Source organism: Pipistrellus hanaki (assembly GCF_964339955.1).
Source record: "Pipistrellus hanaki genome assembly, chromosome: 2".
Classification (NCBI taxonomy): Eukaryota; Metazoa; Chordata; class Mammalia; order Chiroptera; family Vespertilionidae; genus Pipistrellus; species Pipistrellus hanaki.
This window is the reverse complement of record NC_140504.1, coordinates 173,127,911-173,145,344: the sequence shown is the minus strand read 5'-3', so window position 1 is coordinate 173,145,344 and position 17,434 is coordinate 173,127,911. Positions and strand designations below refer to the sequence as shown.

The 17,434-nt window shown below is 52.1% G+C and overlaps 1 protein-coding gene across 2 annotated transcripts in view; it reads right to left on the bottom strand.

The window, feature by feature from the left end:
* The window catches only part of KDM4A (lysine demethylase 4A), a 41,914-nt gene that overhangs the window by 7,965 nt on the left and 16,515 nt on the right, over window positions 1-17,434 (bottom strand). For both annotated transcript variants that reach the window (XM_084874493.1, XM_084874494.1), the window contains exons 11-16: window positions 16,735-17,117; window positions 6,991-7,111; window positions 4,018-4,199; window positions 2,154-2,358; window positions 1,095-1,171; window positions 349-404 (exon numbers count right to left, since the gene is read on the bottom strand). In XM_084874493.1, the coding sequence (XP_084730619.1) occupies window positions 349-404; window positions 1,095-1,171; window positions 2,154-2,358; window positions 4,018-4,199; window positions 6,991-7,111; window positions 16,735-17,117 (1,024 nt within the window). The remainder of the gene's footprint in view (window positions 1-348; window positions 405-1,094; window positions 1,172-2,153; window positions 2,359-4,017; window positions 4,200-6,990; window positions 7,112-16,734; window positions 17,118-17,434) is intronic.

Here is a 17,434-nt window from a genome sequence, read left to right as displayed (position 1 = left end):
AGTGCTCACTGGCCATGGCTGCGGCACCTCCGCACGGCCCAGCCACAACAACATAACTGCCCTCACTCCCAGCCCACAACCATCTCAGCGGGATCCTCACAGCCTCCACCGCACATCGTAGCACCTGCAAAGGAGGCGCTGCCCCCAGCTCTTCCTCACGTGGGAAGATGGACTTGGAAAGGGGACTTCTTGACTCCCCCTGGCATCCCATTTTAAATTAGTCTTGGAGATGCCACTCCAGCTCCAAACAATGTGCCTTCCCAAATCTCATCAGTCATTCTGATGAGCAGCCGCGGCCTCGCACGCTGCTTCGGGAGTGCACGTTTCAGACACCGCTCGCACACTCACCTGTCGTCATTTGCTCTCTGCAGGGCTCCTCCTCGTAATGAGCATAAACAGCAGTCCTGCCAAGAAGGGAGGGGAGGAGAATGGTTACCACCAAGTCACTAACACCCATTCTGCTCCCCCTCCACTTCCCTTGGGCAGCTGGAACCTCCACACAAGAAAGCAGCCAAATGTCACGCGGGCTTCGCCCACGCAGCCCTGTGACCAGGACTCCCCCGAGGAAGACGGAGAGGCCACTGGGGCTAAAGTGCACCAAGTATTCACTTCACTTAACATAATCCTCTCTGCTGCCACCGTTAATAATAAGTATAAGCAAAGTCAGGAAGGACACCCTGCTCAAACCAGAGGCACTGTGGGGTTCTGACGGCCTCTGATGTGGGTACTGCCAGGTTTGGGGGGAAAGAGGGGACGGGAGCGAGGTGATGAAGAGAAAGCTAGAAAATGAACCGTCCAAGCCTCATTCTGGTGCTACAACCCAGTGGCTAAGTTCTTTGAAGGGGGTTAGGGCTCGTCCACAGGAGGACCTACTTCTACTTGGTCCTGACACCACAGAGCAAACACAGCTTCCAGATCCCACCCAGGCCCTGCCACCTCACTGTCACGGTGTTTATTCTGAGAACCCTCTCTCTAACCTGGCTGTGTGCCAGGCCCCGTGCAGACGGCGGGGACAGGAAGTCCGCAGGAAACAGTCTGGCCCTGAGCGAGCCCCAGTCTCCCAAGGAAGAGAGGAACAGTGTGGGCGCACTCACCTCCTCCAGGGCGTTGGCTGAACATCGCGAACACATCCAGTCCTCAGAAGCCGTGGCGGGGGGCACGCCATAGCAACCTAGCAGGGAGACCGAGGTGAGCAAATGGGGCCCAGAGGCCTGAGTCAGAATGAAATTTACAACTCTATTCCATACAGCACCCAAAGCTACAACCAGACTTTACAGAAACCCCTGGATTCCAGCAAGGCCGCCAAGGGTTAGCCTCAAAAGGTCAGAAACTGCAGGTTCCCTGGTTCCAACACCTAGTGAGGCAGTAGTTCTCAACCTTCCTAATGCCGCGACCCTTTAATCCAGTTCTTCCTGTTGTGCTGACCCCCAACCATAAAATTATTTTTGTTGCTACTTCGTAACTGTAATTTTGCTGCTGTTATGAATCATAATGTAAGTATCTGTGTTTTCCGATCGTCTTAGACTCTACAGCAGCAGTTCTCAACCTGTGGGTCGCTAGCAGGGTCGCCTAAAACCATCGGAAAAGGTTGAGAAACACTGCTGAGGAGTGAGGAGAAACCCCTCCTAATAAGTGAACCAAGAGGCCAGCACATGCCAAAACCCGTTTGGCTCAGTGGATAGAGCGTCGGCCTGCAGACTGAAAGGTCCCAGGTTCAATTCCGGTCAAGGGCATGTATATACCTTGGTTGCGGGCACATACCCAGTGGGGGGTGTGCAAGAGGCAGCTGATTGATGATTCTCTCTCATTGATGTTTCTAACTCTCTATCCCTCTCTCTTCCTCTCTGTAAAAAAATCAATAAAATATATATTTTTTAAAAAGAGGCCAGCACAGAGGCAGCTGTGAAGCACAGACCCGGAGTCACATGAAACTCAAGCTCAACCTTAACAAACTCCCCAAGGACACAAGCGCAATCTTTGCTCTGGGAGACTGGGGAGGCCACGGGGGGCCACGGGGAGGCCCTGGGGAGGCCACAGGAGGCCACGGGAGGCCACGGGGAGGCCACAGGAGGCTGGGGGAGAAGCCAATGGGAGCAAGGACGAGCAGGCCCACGCCCCGGGGACCGGACACAGGGAGAGGGTGAGGCACTCACTGGCGTGGACCCGGACGCTGCACTTCTTGCAGGAAACCAGGATGCTGGTGCCGTCCTCCTCGAGGTAAGGGGTGGACAGGTTGATGTCCGTGCTGCAGCCAGTCGTGGTGAAGCACATTTCTGGAATCAATGGCTTGGTCCTCTGCTTCTGGGGGGCTAACCCTGGAGCATCTGCACAGTTCTGACTGAGGCCTCCAAACTCGACCTGCGGAGAGCGGGAGCACACCTCAGTGAGCATGCCCGCGCTCTGGGCCTCCACCTGCTCCATCAGCAGGAAGCTGGCTCCCTCCTGATCTGACTACGGCTGCGGCTCCCGGTGCACAGCCATTATCCCCGAGCTGCTAATTGAAGTTACCTCTAATGACTCAAATTCAATTTCTCACAGCAGCACCAAACAAAGGCCCCTGGGAGACAACTGGCGAACGGGAGCGAGGTAAGAAGCAACTGGGATTTCAATCTTCCCGAGCCAAGTGGTAATAAAATGCACCGAGATGTTAGCAAGGCTGCTACCGCGGGCTCCCCTATGTGCACAGCAGCCCCGCCCCGGGAGCTCACCCAGAGCAGGGGCTCCCTACGGGCCAGCGCTGATTTCCCGGGTGGTCCATGTCCTCAGGTCACCTGCGCTGCCATTCCTGCCCGGGGCCCCTTCAGAAAAAGCATTATGTCCCCGTGCATCCTGACTACAGAGACCCGCCGGCTCTGCCGCTGGGTGGCACCATCACCCCCACTGCAAGGACAGAACCCAGAAACATATCCACCCTAAGCCTCTGCCACTCATGAAACTGAGCCACAGTCGGCAGATCTGCTGAAGGTACAGCCAGGCCTTTCCCTTCGCCTCACAGGCGAGGGCACGCGTAGATCTTTTTGCTCTGCTTCCCGTCAACGGAAAGAAGCAGTGAGTTCAACCCAAAATGTGTTGGTCTGAAGTTCCATTCTTTGGCCAGCGTGAACCTGGCACCCTGCCAGGCTCAGCGGCAGCCATGCCACTTGAATAAGGTGACCAGACGCCATGCTTTTGGTGGGACAGTCCCGATTTCTAACAATTTGTCCCGTGTCCTGCGACGTTTTAAAAAAGTCCCAATTTTTAGGGAAAAAATCAGGACTTCTTTAAAATGCTGCGGGACAAATTGTTAAAAATCGGGACTGTCCCGCCAAAAGCGTAACGTCTGGTCACCTTACACTTGAACCACCATCGGAAGACCGGTCATTTACATGCCACCCTGGGCAGGTCCCCGCTGACACTGAGCCAGTCGCCTGGGACATGCTGCTGAAGGATGCCTTCCCGGCCTCCGAGAGCTAGACCCAAAGAGACCCAGAATGGTGATGCCATCCAACGCCCAGGAGCGGGAGGGGTACAGCCGGGCGCAGCCTCAGGACCTTCCCAGCCCCTCTCTCCCATAAACCTCTGCTCCCACCCTCCCAAGTTCCTTTTCACGGCTGTCAATATCCACTGTGGAGATGGGACCGGGAAAGAAGAGGATGTGGCTTTTCATCTGAAACCCAGACTACAGCAAAGAAACTTTCATCCTCCAGGCGGACTGGTCAGGACTACGAACCATCTGGAAGGAATCACCACTGACTAGAATGATCGCACAAGAGCCGATTCCTCTGCAAACGGGGAGCGTGCCAAGGGGCACCCCCAAGCCTGAACCCCGTCATCAGCTCACTCCGAAGCACCCTCCGATGAAGACCGGCATTGTTGGGTGTTCTGCCCGCGGAGGATGACCAGCACGTGGGAGGGGCAGAGACACCAGCAAAGCCTGCCTTCCCAGGGCGACCGGCGACACGCTACGCACCCACAATTAAGCCTAGCTTCCCTCTGACCGCTGGTCCTCGGCAAACAGAGAGGCTGGAGCAGGCTCACCTGATGGTAAATCTGGAAGATCATACAGACGGAGCAGTGAGGGGCCTGCCGGGCCATGGTCTCATTGAATTCCTTTTCGGCCTCAAAGTTCGGGGGTCGGTTCTGCCAGAGCTGGCTCAGCGGCTTGGCCCAGGCCTCTGTCTCCTCCGCCTCCTCCTCGGGGGCCAGCTGCTCGGACGCCTCTAGAGAAGGAAGCAGAGCAGGAGTTAGCACACCCAGGGCTCTGTCCGGGGAGCAGATGAGCTCAGCCAGGACTCTCGGTCCCAGGTTTGGATTAAACCCAAGGGCCTACGGTGATAAAGGCAAAGGGCAGAAGTGATTTTCAACAAACTGTCGATGCCTGGGTGACGGTGAGGGGAGTCCTGCCTGCAGCCGGCCTTTCTCTGGCCAGAACCATTCAGGATCTCTGCTGTCCTGCTTGGCACAGACGTCCGGCCTGCTCTCCCCGCCCTCACGGCCGCCAGCACTCAGCCAGTGGAGTGAACATTGCCTAGAAACCGTGTCACTCGCTGCCTCCAATGTCAGCATGTTGAGTCCTTACCTTTCAAGCTTTCTCTTCAGTGGCACTGAAGGGAAACAAGGATAAAACACAATAGGGAAGTGCCACGGCTTATGAGTGTTTAGATCACTGCCTTTGGCCAGAACTTTCCAGCTCCTTCTGGAAAGGTCAGTGGGAAATCTGCCTTTTCTGGACGGGGCTCGCCAAACCCTGCGGGCTCTGCCTCCGAGGAAGGCAGAGCGTGTCCAAGATGGAGCCTTGTCCCAGCTGCAGGATGTGACACCCGAGTCTAGACCAAGGGCTGGCAATGGACCGAATCCAGCTCACCCAGGGAGCTGAGAATTGTCTGTGCTCACAAATGGTGGTATTGTATTAAAATAAGGCTTATTTCTTTTCTAATTAAAAAATCACCCTTGTCTCTGTAAAAATAAAAATAAAAAATTGTTTTTGCATTTTTCAAAGGTTAGGTGACAAACAGAATATGTGACAGAGACATGAGGCCTACCACGCCAGAAATACTTACTGCCTGGTCCCACACACACACACACACACACACACACCCCTCTAGATAACAAGGCACAGCTCTCCATTACTCCAGAGAGCAGAGCATATACTTCACCGGCCTCAGTACAGCCTGCACAGGAAATCCCCTCTGGGCACACCCTCCCAAAAGAAGGGGTCCCACGGATGAATGGAACACACAAAACTGCTCCCAAAGCGAGCTACACTTTCCAGTTCCCCCAAATCATCGAGAGAAGATGGCACAGCGCACTAGCTCCCAGGAGAAATAAAGTCAAGAAGGTAAGGAGCCCTAGCCGGTTTGGCTCAATGGATAGAGCGCCAGCCTGTGGACTGAAGGGTCTCGGGTTCAATTCCTATCAAGGGCATATGCCCAGGTTGCGGGCTCGATCCCCAGTGTGGGGTGTGCAGGAGGCAGCTGATCAATGATTCTCTCTCATCACTGATGTTTCCTTCTCTTTCTCTCTCCCTCTCCCTCTCTCCCTCTCTGAAATCAATAAAAATATATTTTTTAAAAAGAAGGTAAGGGGAAGCCCCATCACGCTAACATTATGCTGAATGAGATGACACAAGAAGGCCAGAAGCAGCAGCAAATCCCCAAATAAACTGATACGCAGTGTTTCTCCATGTGCCCCCCCAAGGGAGGGAAGCATGAGAAATTATCATCAGGATGCCCCTTTGACAAGCGTTCGAAAAATGGCTCCCGTGTGGAGGAGCCGACGGGAGCCCAGCTGCGCCAGCCCCACAGGGCGCCTCCTGGGACCACCACACCTCCCCAGTGGGACACCAATCCCCAGCAACAGCCCCTCTCCATTCTTCCCAGACAGAAGTGCTTTCCCAGAGGCCCTGCAGACCCGGGCAGAGCAGCCCGAGAACACTCCGCACACGGCACACTGGGTGCCCATCTCTGTGTCCCCTCCGGCAGTTCCGGCTCAGGGCTCAGGGCTCAGTGCTATCTAGTCCACCTTTACAGTCGTGTGTAATGTACAGGGTTCTGGCAGCTGCCATGAGTGTGACCTCAGGGAAGGAGCAAATCGCAGCAAATTGAGGCCGATGCAAACAATTGAAGTCAACCCCAGGAGTCCATCCTCAGGCCCAGCCAGGAACCACGGTGTCAACCCAAAGCATCGATATTTTCTGCATCCTGGCCAAAATACAGGTTACCAAGACAGGACCGAAGACACAGAAGGGCCTCACGATCACAAGAGGAAAGCTACCCACACCGACATCTGTTCTGTTTACAAAACCATTAAGTGGCCAAAAATCATCCCATTGGTGAATATTCAATGATGTAGACAAATGTTCATTGTCTTATGTGAAAATGGCAGGATCAAAGTTGACGGTTTACATATATGAACTTCACTGAGTTGTACAGTTAACATGTGTGCATTTCACTGAACGTTATACCTCACAGGAAAAAAATTTAAGTGAGGAGGAGTACACTAGGCTAAAAGAAACTAAAGAAACACACTTCTAAAAGTGTGACCCTCGCCGAAGCCGGTTTGGCTCAGTGGTAGAGCGTCGGCCTGTGGACTAAAAGGTCCTGGGTTCGATTCCAGTCAAGGTCATGTACATGCCCCGTAGGGGGTGTGCAGGAGGCAACTGGTCGATGTATCTCTCTCATCGATGTTTCTAGCTCTCTATCCCTCTCTCTTCCTCTCTGTAAAAAAAACAACAACAATAAAATATATTAATAAAAAAATAAAAAAAAAAAAGCCATTCTCAATGCAAGCACTTGGAGCAATCTTTCTCCTGTAAATTTGACCATGTCACTCTTCTGTTTCAAATGCTTCAATCGCTTTAATAAATTAGGTATCACATGAAACCCTGCCCTCTTTATGGGCTATCTGGAGGAGGCGCTAAGCCGAAGGCTCCCCCTCGGCCCTCCCGTGGCCTCCGATGCCCTGTGAGTGAGTGAGCTGCTTTCCTCCTGGCGAAGAGAAGACAACACTCACCGTCATCGCTGCCGCCATCCTGCAACACAAGCGGGTGGTGGCGGGGCAGCTTGCTCAGGGGCTGGCGCCGGCCCTTGGACTTCTTCTTGGCCTCCAGGGAAAACATGTATTCACTCGCCACCTGGGCAAACCACAGAAGACATCAAATGGGTTTGATCTGGCCTCCACTTAGGGACACGGCAAAAGTCAGTCTTACCACGAAAGCCAAGGGGAAGAGCGGGCACAGAGACACACACAAAAACAGAAAACCCAACACAGAAAACGCCTGTCTTAGAAGCACAAAAGGACGGTGCCTTGATGCAAACTAGTCTAAACTAGGATTGTGTGAACACTCTGCAGCAACATTTGTACACAATAAGTGTGGTTCCTGGCAGCCTAAAACCAACGCACCAAAAATAAACCTACGCCAGTCCCTAAGCTCACGGTCATGAGCCCCAGAGAAACTCAGGCACCCCTCCCCTTGGACCAAAGGCCAGCAGCACCTGTTACACAGGGCCACAGCTGACCACCTCGGTGTGAAAGGCTAGAGGACATTTTTTTAAAATATATATTTTATTGAGTTTTTTACAGAGAGGAAGAGAGAGGGATAGAGAGTTAGAAACATCAAAGAGAGAATCATCAATCAGCTGCCTCCTGCACACCCCCTATTGGGAATGTGCCCGCAACTAAGGCACATGCCCCTGACTGGAATTGAACCTGAGACCTTTTAGTCCACAGGCCAACTCTCTATCCACTGAACCAAACCGGTTTTGGCTAGAGGACATTTTAAAGGGTGAGGAGCAGCTGACCCATACAGGTAGAAGAGGCCTGTCAAGAACGCACTGTGGAAACTCAGCTCCAGCTAACGCCATTCCTCCCTCTTTCTTCAGGGAGAACGTGAGCCAGGACAGAGAGCACATCTTAAATAACGCTGCGTTTACAGAAAGCCAGAGCAAATGCAGTGAGGTTTAAGATGTATAGGACTGAGTCAGTAACAGCACATAAGAGTTTATTCCTGCCGAAATCGGTTTGGCTCAATGTATAGAGCGTCAGCCTGCGGACTGAAAGGTCCCGGGTTCGATTCCGGTCAAGTGCACATACCTTGGTTGCAGGCACATCCCAGTGGGGAGTGTGCAAGAGGCAGCTGGTCGATGTTACTCTCTCATCGACATTTCTAGCTCTCTATCCCTCTCAATTCCTTTCTGTGTAAAATCAATAAAATATATTATAAAAAAAAAAAAAGTTTATTCCTAATCCACATGTTTATAAAACTTGGGTATGCTGGCATTAGGAGAGACGGGGTTGAAGCAAAACCTATTAAGGGAGGAAATGAAGCGAGGCCTGGAAGAGAGCCACCTTGCGACTGCGAGGAACACCGGAGAGCAGCCGAGGGGGACAGCACTGCGGAGCCACCGCGAGGCCAGGGCCTGCCCAGAGCCCCAGGATAAGAACCACACTTGGAATGTCAGGAAAACTCTGAGCAGGCCACATCCAAACAGAACAGAGCCTGCTCTCCCACACATACATTTAACCAGCGAGTTTTAGACAAATATTTACTGAGATGAGCGAGCGCAAAGGCCTGCCGAAGAGAGGAGAGAGGCGTGGGGGAAAGGTCTGACGGAGCGTGATCCCTGCAGGCAGGAGTGAGGCCGATCCATGTGCGGGAAAGTGCTGGGAGCGTGAGGGCGTTAGGGACCTCTTCCCACTGACGTCAGAGTCTCAGATGATCCGACTTTTCATCGCATCTCCAAATGTACATCAAAAAGGCCCTCGAGCGCCTCCATCAGAGTGAGCAGGCAGGGCGCAGGCCCCCCTCCATCCCACCAGAACCACCCTGCTTTTGATTCACAGGTTATGGATGATTTCACTTAGTTCTTTGGCTAAAACAAACTGGAAAACCCATACTCCAATTTGATAGTGCTATCACAAAAAAAAAAAAAAAACTTAGGAACACGCACCCCAACGTATGTATATTTACTAATGAATTATATTACACTAAAGTACTTATGCACACTTTAAAAGAAAAGGATATTTTAAGTTCCACTCTCTTATTCGTGCACCCCACTAATCTTCTGGTATTTCCCACTTTGAAAACCACCGAGACAACAGGCCTGAAGTGGGAACTGCAGAGACTAGAAGGAAAGGAACAAGAACAAAGGAAGCAGATGTGGTGGGGATTCCTAGCCTGAGTCACCAGGGGGAAACTTAAAGAGAACTCACGTGGATGGAGAGGGGGGACAGCCTGGGCCAGGTTAAACAGGCCGCACCAGGTTCACACAGCCTGTATCTCTGGGTCCTTCCTCTGGCAGCAGAGACTTAACCAAAGAATTGAGACAAGTTCAGAAGGGAGGTCAGGGTGAGAGCTATGGATCTGGGAATCCTCAGCATCTAATTAGCAACCGTCACAATCCTTTGTCATGTTAACACATCCACAGGGATCATGGGAGTGGAGAAGATTCTCAATGGAAGATAAATGAATGGGAGAACCCAGCCTTCCAGGACAGGAAGGAAGAAAAGAAAGGTTTGGAAGTCGGTGGTAAGAGGAACAAAACAGGGAGGGAGGGCTGCCAGCAGGGAAAATCCGCTGGGACAAAGAACTCAGAACTACTGGGCAGGAAGTGGCCGATGGCCTGGGAAGAGGAGAGGGGAACTTTTTTGAGAGAAAAACCAGCAGAAAGAGTAAGGAACTAAGGAGTAAACACATCACAGAGGCTATTTTGGAGGATCCAGGGGAGGAATGAGAGCACAGCTTGGGTAGGAAATCTCCTAAATGATATTTTAGGATAGGGGCTATGTGAGGAAGGTCTTCCAGGCAGAGGGGAAAGAAGTCTGTGAAAGGAGAGAGATCAGGAATGACACCCCCCCAAATGGCCGTCCTAATCCTCCTGAATGTGCTAACGTGACAAAGGATTGTTAAAGTGGCTAATTAGATAACCTGAAAGTAGTGAGATTATCCTGGATTACCCAGGCGATTACCCAGGTGGGCCCCACACAATCCAACTCGCTTAACAATGAAGAGTCGGTGTCAGTGGAGTGAGGGAGAAACCTGGCCGTGGCCGGAAGCTGCTGCCCTTGAAGGTGGAAGAGGGCTCAGGCCCGGGAAGTGTGGGCGGTTGTAGAATCAGGATGAGGCAAGGACCCGGCTCTACCGAGAGCCTGCAGGAAGGGCCGGGGCCGCAGCCCTGCGGACGCCTTGACTTTGCACAGTGAGGCCCATCTCAGACTTCTACAATGAACAACTAGATAGATCTGTGTTAAATTTGTGGCTGTTAAAGCAGCAACAGGAAACAATTAAGAGGCAGGAGGTAAAGACAGATCCCTTCCTAAGTCCAAGTACCGGAGGAAGTGGAGGGGCTGCGATTAAGAACCCAGAGTGAGTGCAGCTTTGTGTTCTCGGGGCCTCCTACACCCCCAGCGCCTCCGTACCCAGCACACACGCACGGTGGCGTGGCCATGCAGAGACAGCTGGGACATCCTCTCCTCCCTGGAGAGCCGAGGACCCAGCCAGAGGGCGGCCTGGAGCCCCAGTCTCAAGTCTGTGCCCTTCCCACCGCCATCAACTGCCTGGGACTCGAGCAGTCGGTCTATTCAAATTCCAAGATCATTTTAGGGTCAAATGCTCCCCAGCTGCCTCAGGGCATCACACCCTTCCTCACAGGGTGGCCCCTCCAGGCCATGTGCTGGGACTTTTCAACTCCCTCAGTCCCGCAGAAGGCCAATGTAACCAACCAGCTGAGTGAGCTCAGGCAAGTAGCAAGCCACTGGTAAAACGGGGGTGAGGAGTGCGGCCCCACAGGGCTGAGTGAGGACGGAGGGGAGAGCATGCAGGGTCTGCCAGGCCCCTGCCCCATGAGAGCTAGGGCTCAAGCCACTCCTCCCTCCCCGTTCTCCCTGCCTCCTTCTAACGTCGGGCACCCAGGGTCAAGGACAATGCTCCTTGCAGAGAAGGACCAGCTGTTCTCCCGTTTGGGAACACCAAAGAGAACTCTCTCAGCCAGCACCTGCGGTGGCCCAGTGCGCTCTTCAATGAAACCTCTAAGGCTTCGGTGCTTGGTGCGGTAGTCAGTCACCAAGGCACTTTTACCAGGGCCCTTAACATAAGACGTGGCACACAAACTGCTTCCCAAGAGGTCCAAATTATACCTTGGGGGGCGGTTAACGGAGGGGGTACACAAGGGTGCTGTTCCCACAATGTTAATAGAACTCTCTACGGACGGCAAAGTGCTTCCGCTTCTGCCCCTGGCATGACTGCCACCCTGTCGGTGAATGTGCCCGCAGCGCCTCACTGACACTGAACTTCCCTTCCTGCCGCCTACAGAAGGCTCTGGCCAAGCCCTCAAGCAAAGCTGAATGTGGCCCAGGGCCTGGCTACTGGAAACTTCTCTGAGCAGCTCCAGGCCAACTCCTACTCCCACCCTTTCCTCCACCCACAGCCCAGGTCCTCACCATCCTGCTTTCAGGAACAGACTCCAAATTGGCTTCCCTACTGCAAATCCTTATTTCTCCTTTCCTGAAGTAGAAGTATTGGACTGTAAAAATAACATGTTAATCACAAAAATATTCAAGCAACTCATAAATGTAGGAAGTGAAAATAATCCATAATTCCACCTTCAATTTCTAATTTTGCCTCATTTCTTCCCCCTCTAAAAATCTTTATAGTGATTCCAAAATGATCTTCTGAAGCATCAGTAAAGAGCTTTAAAACCCCTTCACTAGACAATCTAAAGAACTAGCATTGTCTCCAGTTTGCTAGATTAACATAGACTTAAGAGACATAATAAACAAATGTAACGCAAAAGACTAGATTAAACCTTGACTCAAACAAACCTACAATAAAGTAAATGTTTAAACAATTCAGAAAATTTTATTATGGAGTGGGTATTAGCTGATGCTAAAGAACTTTTGTAATATTGTTGGGTGTAATAATGGCATAGGGATTAAGAAAATATCCATATTGTGGCCCTAGCTGGTTTGGATCAGTGGATAGAGCCTTAGCCCTCAAACTGAAGGCTCCTGGGTTCAATTCCAGTCAAGGGCACATACCTCAGTTGCAGGCTCAATCTCCACCCAGGTCGGGATGCATACGGGAGGTAACCAATCAATGTGTCTCTCTCACATCAATGTTTCTCTCTTTCTCCCTCCCTTCTACTCTCTGAAAATCAATGGAAAAATATCCTTGGGTGAGGATTAACAAACAAAAATCCTATATAATAAAAGGCTAATATGCAAATTGACCAAATGGCAGAATGACTGGTCGCTATGACACACACTGACCACTGGGGGCAGATACTCAATGCAGGAGCTCAAAGCCAGAAGCCAGACTTACGAGTACAATGGCGGAGGCACAAGCCTCTCCTGCCTGCACAGCAGCGCTAAGGATATCCAACTGGCAGGGAGCGAGCCTAAGCTGGCAGTCAGACATCCTCCAAGGGCTCCCAGACTGCAAGAGGGTGCAGACCAGGTTGAGGGATCCCACCCCCATGTATGAATTTCATGCACCAGGCCTCTAGTAAGTAAGTAAGTAAGTAAATAAATAAATAAATAAATAAGCATAATAAAATATCCATGTTTTTTAGAAACACACACTGAAGTAGAAGGAAATGACATGCTATCTCAAATATGCTTTAAAATACTTCAGCAAATAAAAGAATAGATGAAGCAAAAGCAACAAGATATTGAAAACTGTCAGATCCAGATGATGAGAATTTGTGGGTTCACTATATTATTCTGTACACATCTTTGTGCATTTAAAAAATGTACTATGGCCGCAACCGGTTTGGCTCAGTGGATAGAGTGTCGATCTGGGGGCTGAAAGGTACCAGGTTCAATTTCGGTCAAGGGCATGTACATTGGTTGTGGGCACATCCCCGGTGAGGGGTGTGCAGGAGGTAGCTGGTCGATGTTTCTCTCTCATCGATGTTTCTAGCTGTCTATCCCTCTCCCTTTCTCTCTGTAGAAAATCAATAAAATATATATATATTTTAAAATGTACTATGGAGCCCAGCCAGCGTGGCTCAGTGGTTGAGGTTGACCTATGAACCAGGAGGTCACGATTTGATTCCCAGTCAGGGTACATGCCCAGGTTGTGGGCTCAATCCCCTGTGGGAGGCATGCAGGAGCAGCTGATCAATGATTCTTTGTCATCATTGATGTTTCTATCTCACTCTCCCTCTCCCTTCCTCTCTGAAATCAATAAAAATGTATTTTTTAAACTGAACTATAGAAATCTTCAATCTCCAAAACCACATTGCGGAAAACCTCCCACTGCTCCCACACACAACTCTGAGGTCAGATTGCTTCACACAGCAGAACCTCCCTGACCTGGGTCCTGACTCATCCCTCCCTGGCCTCTCCAGTCCCATATGCCTGAGGCAAATGGAACCACTTAGGCCTCCCGACCACACTCTGACCTTGGCATGAGCTACCACCACCATAGAGGCCACTCTCCTCTCCCAGACTCTCTCTCCAATTTCCTTCTGCCCACCTGGCATACCCAAAACGCTTCCTTCTCGGCACTGTCCCCGAACACCGCACCCCAACCCCAGGCAGGTTGTTTACTCCTCTGCCTGTGCCGCATCATGGATCACTAAGTATCAGAACTATCTGTTCCCATCTGTCCACTCATCCAGACTGTGAGCTCCTTGAAGGCACCGTCCGAGCCCAGAGTAGGCATGCCATAACGGCGATAGAGTAACACGAAGAAGGCAGCCAAGGTATCATTAGAGAAGTTGAAGTTGTTCAGAGATCCCAGCCAGCAAGGGGAGGCCGAGGAGAGACTGTTGGTGTGGAGTGGAGAAGGGTGTCCCCATCACACCACAGCTGAGAAGTCGATACAGAAACGAAAGGAGCCAGGAAGGCACTCAATGGTTCCTGAGCAGGGGTCCAACGAGAGAGGCATGCCTCCTTCCCCGGCATACTGACCATCACTCCAACACACAAGACTGCTGCCCCCATGTGGTGATAGATGGCCACCACAAGATGACCAGCAGGGAAGGACAGTTGGGAGGGATCAGGCCTGCAAGGGAGGGCAGTTGGGGGCGAGCAAGCCTGCAGGGGAGGGCAGTTAGGGGTGACCAGACCTGCAGGGGAGGGCAATTAGGGGCAAACAGGCTGGCACAAGGATCGGGCCTAAACAGGCAGTCATACATCCCTCAAGTGGTCCCAGATTGGAGAGGGTGAAGGCTGGGCTGAGGGACACCCCCTTACCCTCATGCACAAATTTCATGCACTGGGCCTCTAGTCAATAAATAAAAATAATTTTTAAAAAGATCGGTGTTATTACTGGCTCCCCCCTGTGGTTAGATTAATAAAGCAGGAATACATAGTCTAAGCCACCGGTTGCCAACCTTTCGAACCGGTTGGCGACCGCTGCTCCAAAGGTTTCCTTAAACCAGCAGTCACAGCTGCTCGTCTAAGCAATGCATAGGAAGCACTCCACATACAGTAAGACCTTGCTATTGTTAGCTGCTTTTATGGTTGTGACTGCAACTGAAGACAAGGAAGCCGAGATGACACTGCGAGAGAGGAATAGTGCGGCCTGTGGCCTGACAGCGGGATGAACGAGAGAGCACAGAGCTTTGTGAAGGAAGAATGGCTCGAATGCAGCAACAGGGATGTGAGGGACTCCAGCTTCCAAGCTGAAAAGCCCTCTCTTGTGGGAGCTGCCATACAGAGACAGAGCAGCAAGCAGAGGCCATGAGGAGGAGTGAGGCGGCATTGGCTGAGGAGCCTGCGCCCACTGCGAGGAGGAGGGAGGGGGCCCCTGGAAAATTCTACAGACCCTGAACCCGAGATCCAGAGACAGCGAAAGAAAACTACACGGAAATTAGCCGAAGCCGGTTTGGCTCAGTGGTAGAGCGTCGGTCTGCGGACTGAAAGGTCTCAGGTTCAATTCCGGCCAAGGGCATGTACATTGGTTGCGGGCACATCCCCGGTAGGGGGTGTGCAGGAGGCAGCTGGTCGATGTTTCTCTCTCATCGACATTTCTAGCTCTATATTCCTCTCCCTTCCTCTCTGTAAAAAATCAATAAAATATATATTTAAAAAAAAAAAAAAAGAAAGAAAACTACATGGAAATTAAAGGCAAGGGGACAAACCAACCACAAAAGGGCACCAGAGAGGGATTCTAATACGGTCTGTTAGTACTCCAGCCAGAGAGATAAAGCCACTGGGCCAAATGGTAATGTGCAGACGATGAATATACCTGGGGGGCTTGTGATGGCATTCGAGCTCAATACACTTTAGAAATGTTTCATAACAACAACTTTTAAAAGATAAGTTCTCAAAGGTAAGGTGAGGGGATGGGGAACAAAGGAGACCTTCTGCACTGACTTCTGTCCACCCCCCTCCACCCAAGGCTGCAACTTGCCCCACAGAAGCTCTGAGGGGGAGGAAGAGCAGGTGCTGGGGTAGGTGTGAGCCCAGCCGCTCCAGCCCAGCTCTGCTCTGTCCCATTCGGACCCTCCCAGAGTGCTCCAGGAGGAAGCCTGAACGATGTCCCATGGATGGCTTTGGGGATTCACCCCTGTCTCCGAAAGGATACTCTATCAACAAGGCAGTTCTGGGAGATGAAGAATCATGTGGGAGGAAGGAGTGGAGGGAGAATTCTCACGGGAGTCTACAGGGCAGGCATAATTTTTAAGGGGGAAAAAAACTTGAATTTTAGAACAAGGAAGGCCATCATGCCGAAACCGGTTTGGCTCAGTGGATAGAGCGTCGGCCTGCGGACTGAAAGGTCCCAGGTTTGATTCTGGTCAAGGGCATGTACCTTGGTTGCGGGCACATCCCCGGTAGGGAGTGTGCAAGAGGCGGCTGATCGATGTCTCTCGTCGATGTTTCTAACTCTCTATCCCTCTCTCTTCCTCTCTGTAAAAATCAATAAAACATATTAAAAAAAAAAAGGCCATCCTTCCCCACTCTCAAATGTTTGGGCTGCAATCACTGCCACCCTAACCCTTGAACCTCGAAGGCGAGGAGGGTGAGAGGATGCTGATCCACCTCGGTCCCGGAGGCTGCAGTGCAATTCTTTGGAACAGGAACACAGAGATATAAGAGAAAGGAACTCCTTTCTGGAAGTGAGCCAACGCCACCCGGCTGTCCACTGCACACCACGGCAGACTGGAGGTCCACCCGAAGGTTACTCCTGCCATCCTGGACACCGCTGCACACCCCACACACACACACACACACACACACACACACACCCCCACACACACACACACACACACACCCACACACACACACACACCCCCACACACACACACACACACACACACACACACACATACACACACACCCCCACACACACACACACACACACACACACACACACACCCCACACACACACACACACACACACACACACACACATACCCCCCACACACACACACACATACACACACACACCCCCACACACACACACACACCTCCACACACACACACACACACCCACACACACACACACATACACACACACCCCCCACACACACACACACACCTCCACACACACACACACACACACCCCCACACACACACACATACCCCCCCCACACACACACACATACACACACACACCCACACACACACACACACACACACACCCCCACACACACACACACACACCTCCACACACACACACACACACACCCCCACACACACACACACACACCCACACACACACACACACACACCCCCACACACACACACATACCCCCACACACACACACACATACACACACACACAGGGTCCCTTCCAGGCAGCCCTACCTCCGCCAGCTCCCGCTCGCTGATGCTCCTGGTGGCGCTCCTTTTCTTCCTCTTGCACGGCTCTCCCGCAGCCACCCTGCCGTCCCCTCGGCCATAGCCGTGCGCAGGGAGAGCTCCCGCCTGCCCTTGGCCCTGGCAGGACAGGGGCTCACTGGTCTCTGAGTCGGAAGAAATGGAATCCTGGGATGAGCTGGAGCCCAGGCTGGAAGAGGATTTCTTTTTGGGACCTGAGAAGACAAGGTGTCCCCCTATAGAGGCAGGAGCCATAGAGAGATCCAAGGCAGCCGCTGCTTCCTCCTCCTCCTCCTCCTCCTCGTCCTCCTCCTCTTCTAGTTTGACGTTTTTAAGCTCTTCAAATTTGACTTCGGTCGAGTCAGAGTAATCTGAAACACACATACACATTGGACAGAGCCGACCTCCTCCCGCACATCTGAACTTCCAGAAAGGCGGTGACAGAACACGAAGAGCAGGGGCCGGGTGAGGCCTGGCCTGAACTCCCACGAGGTCCCTGTGTGGTGAGGGGCTGCTTATCCTCTCGGGGCCTCCAGTTTCATCCTCTCACGCAAGGTGCTACCAGGGTCTGTACAAGACGGAGCACAGCCTGGCACACACGGCAGACACTCCTAAGTGCCAGCTGCCATGTCTGCAGAAGGCTGGCAGGAAATGAAGCCTGAGCCCAGGAGAGACCTAGCGCCCAGGG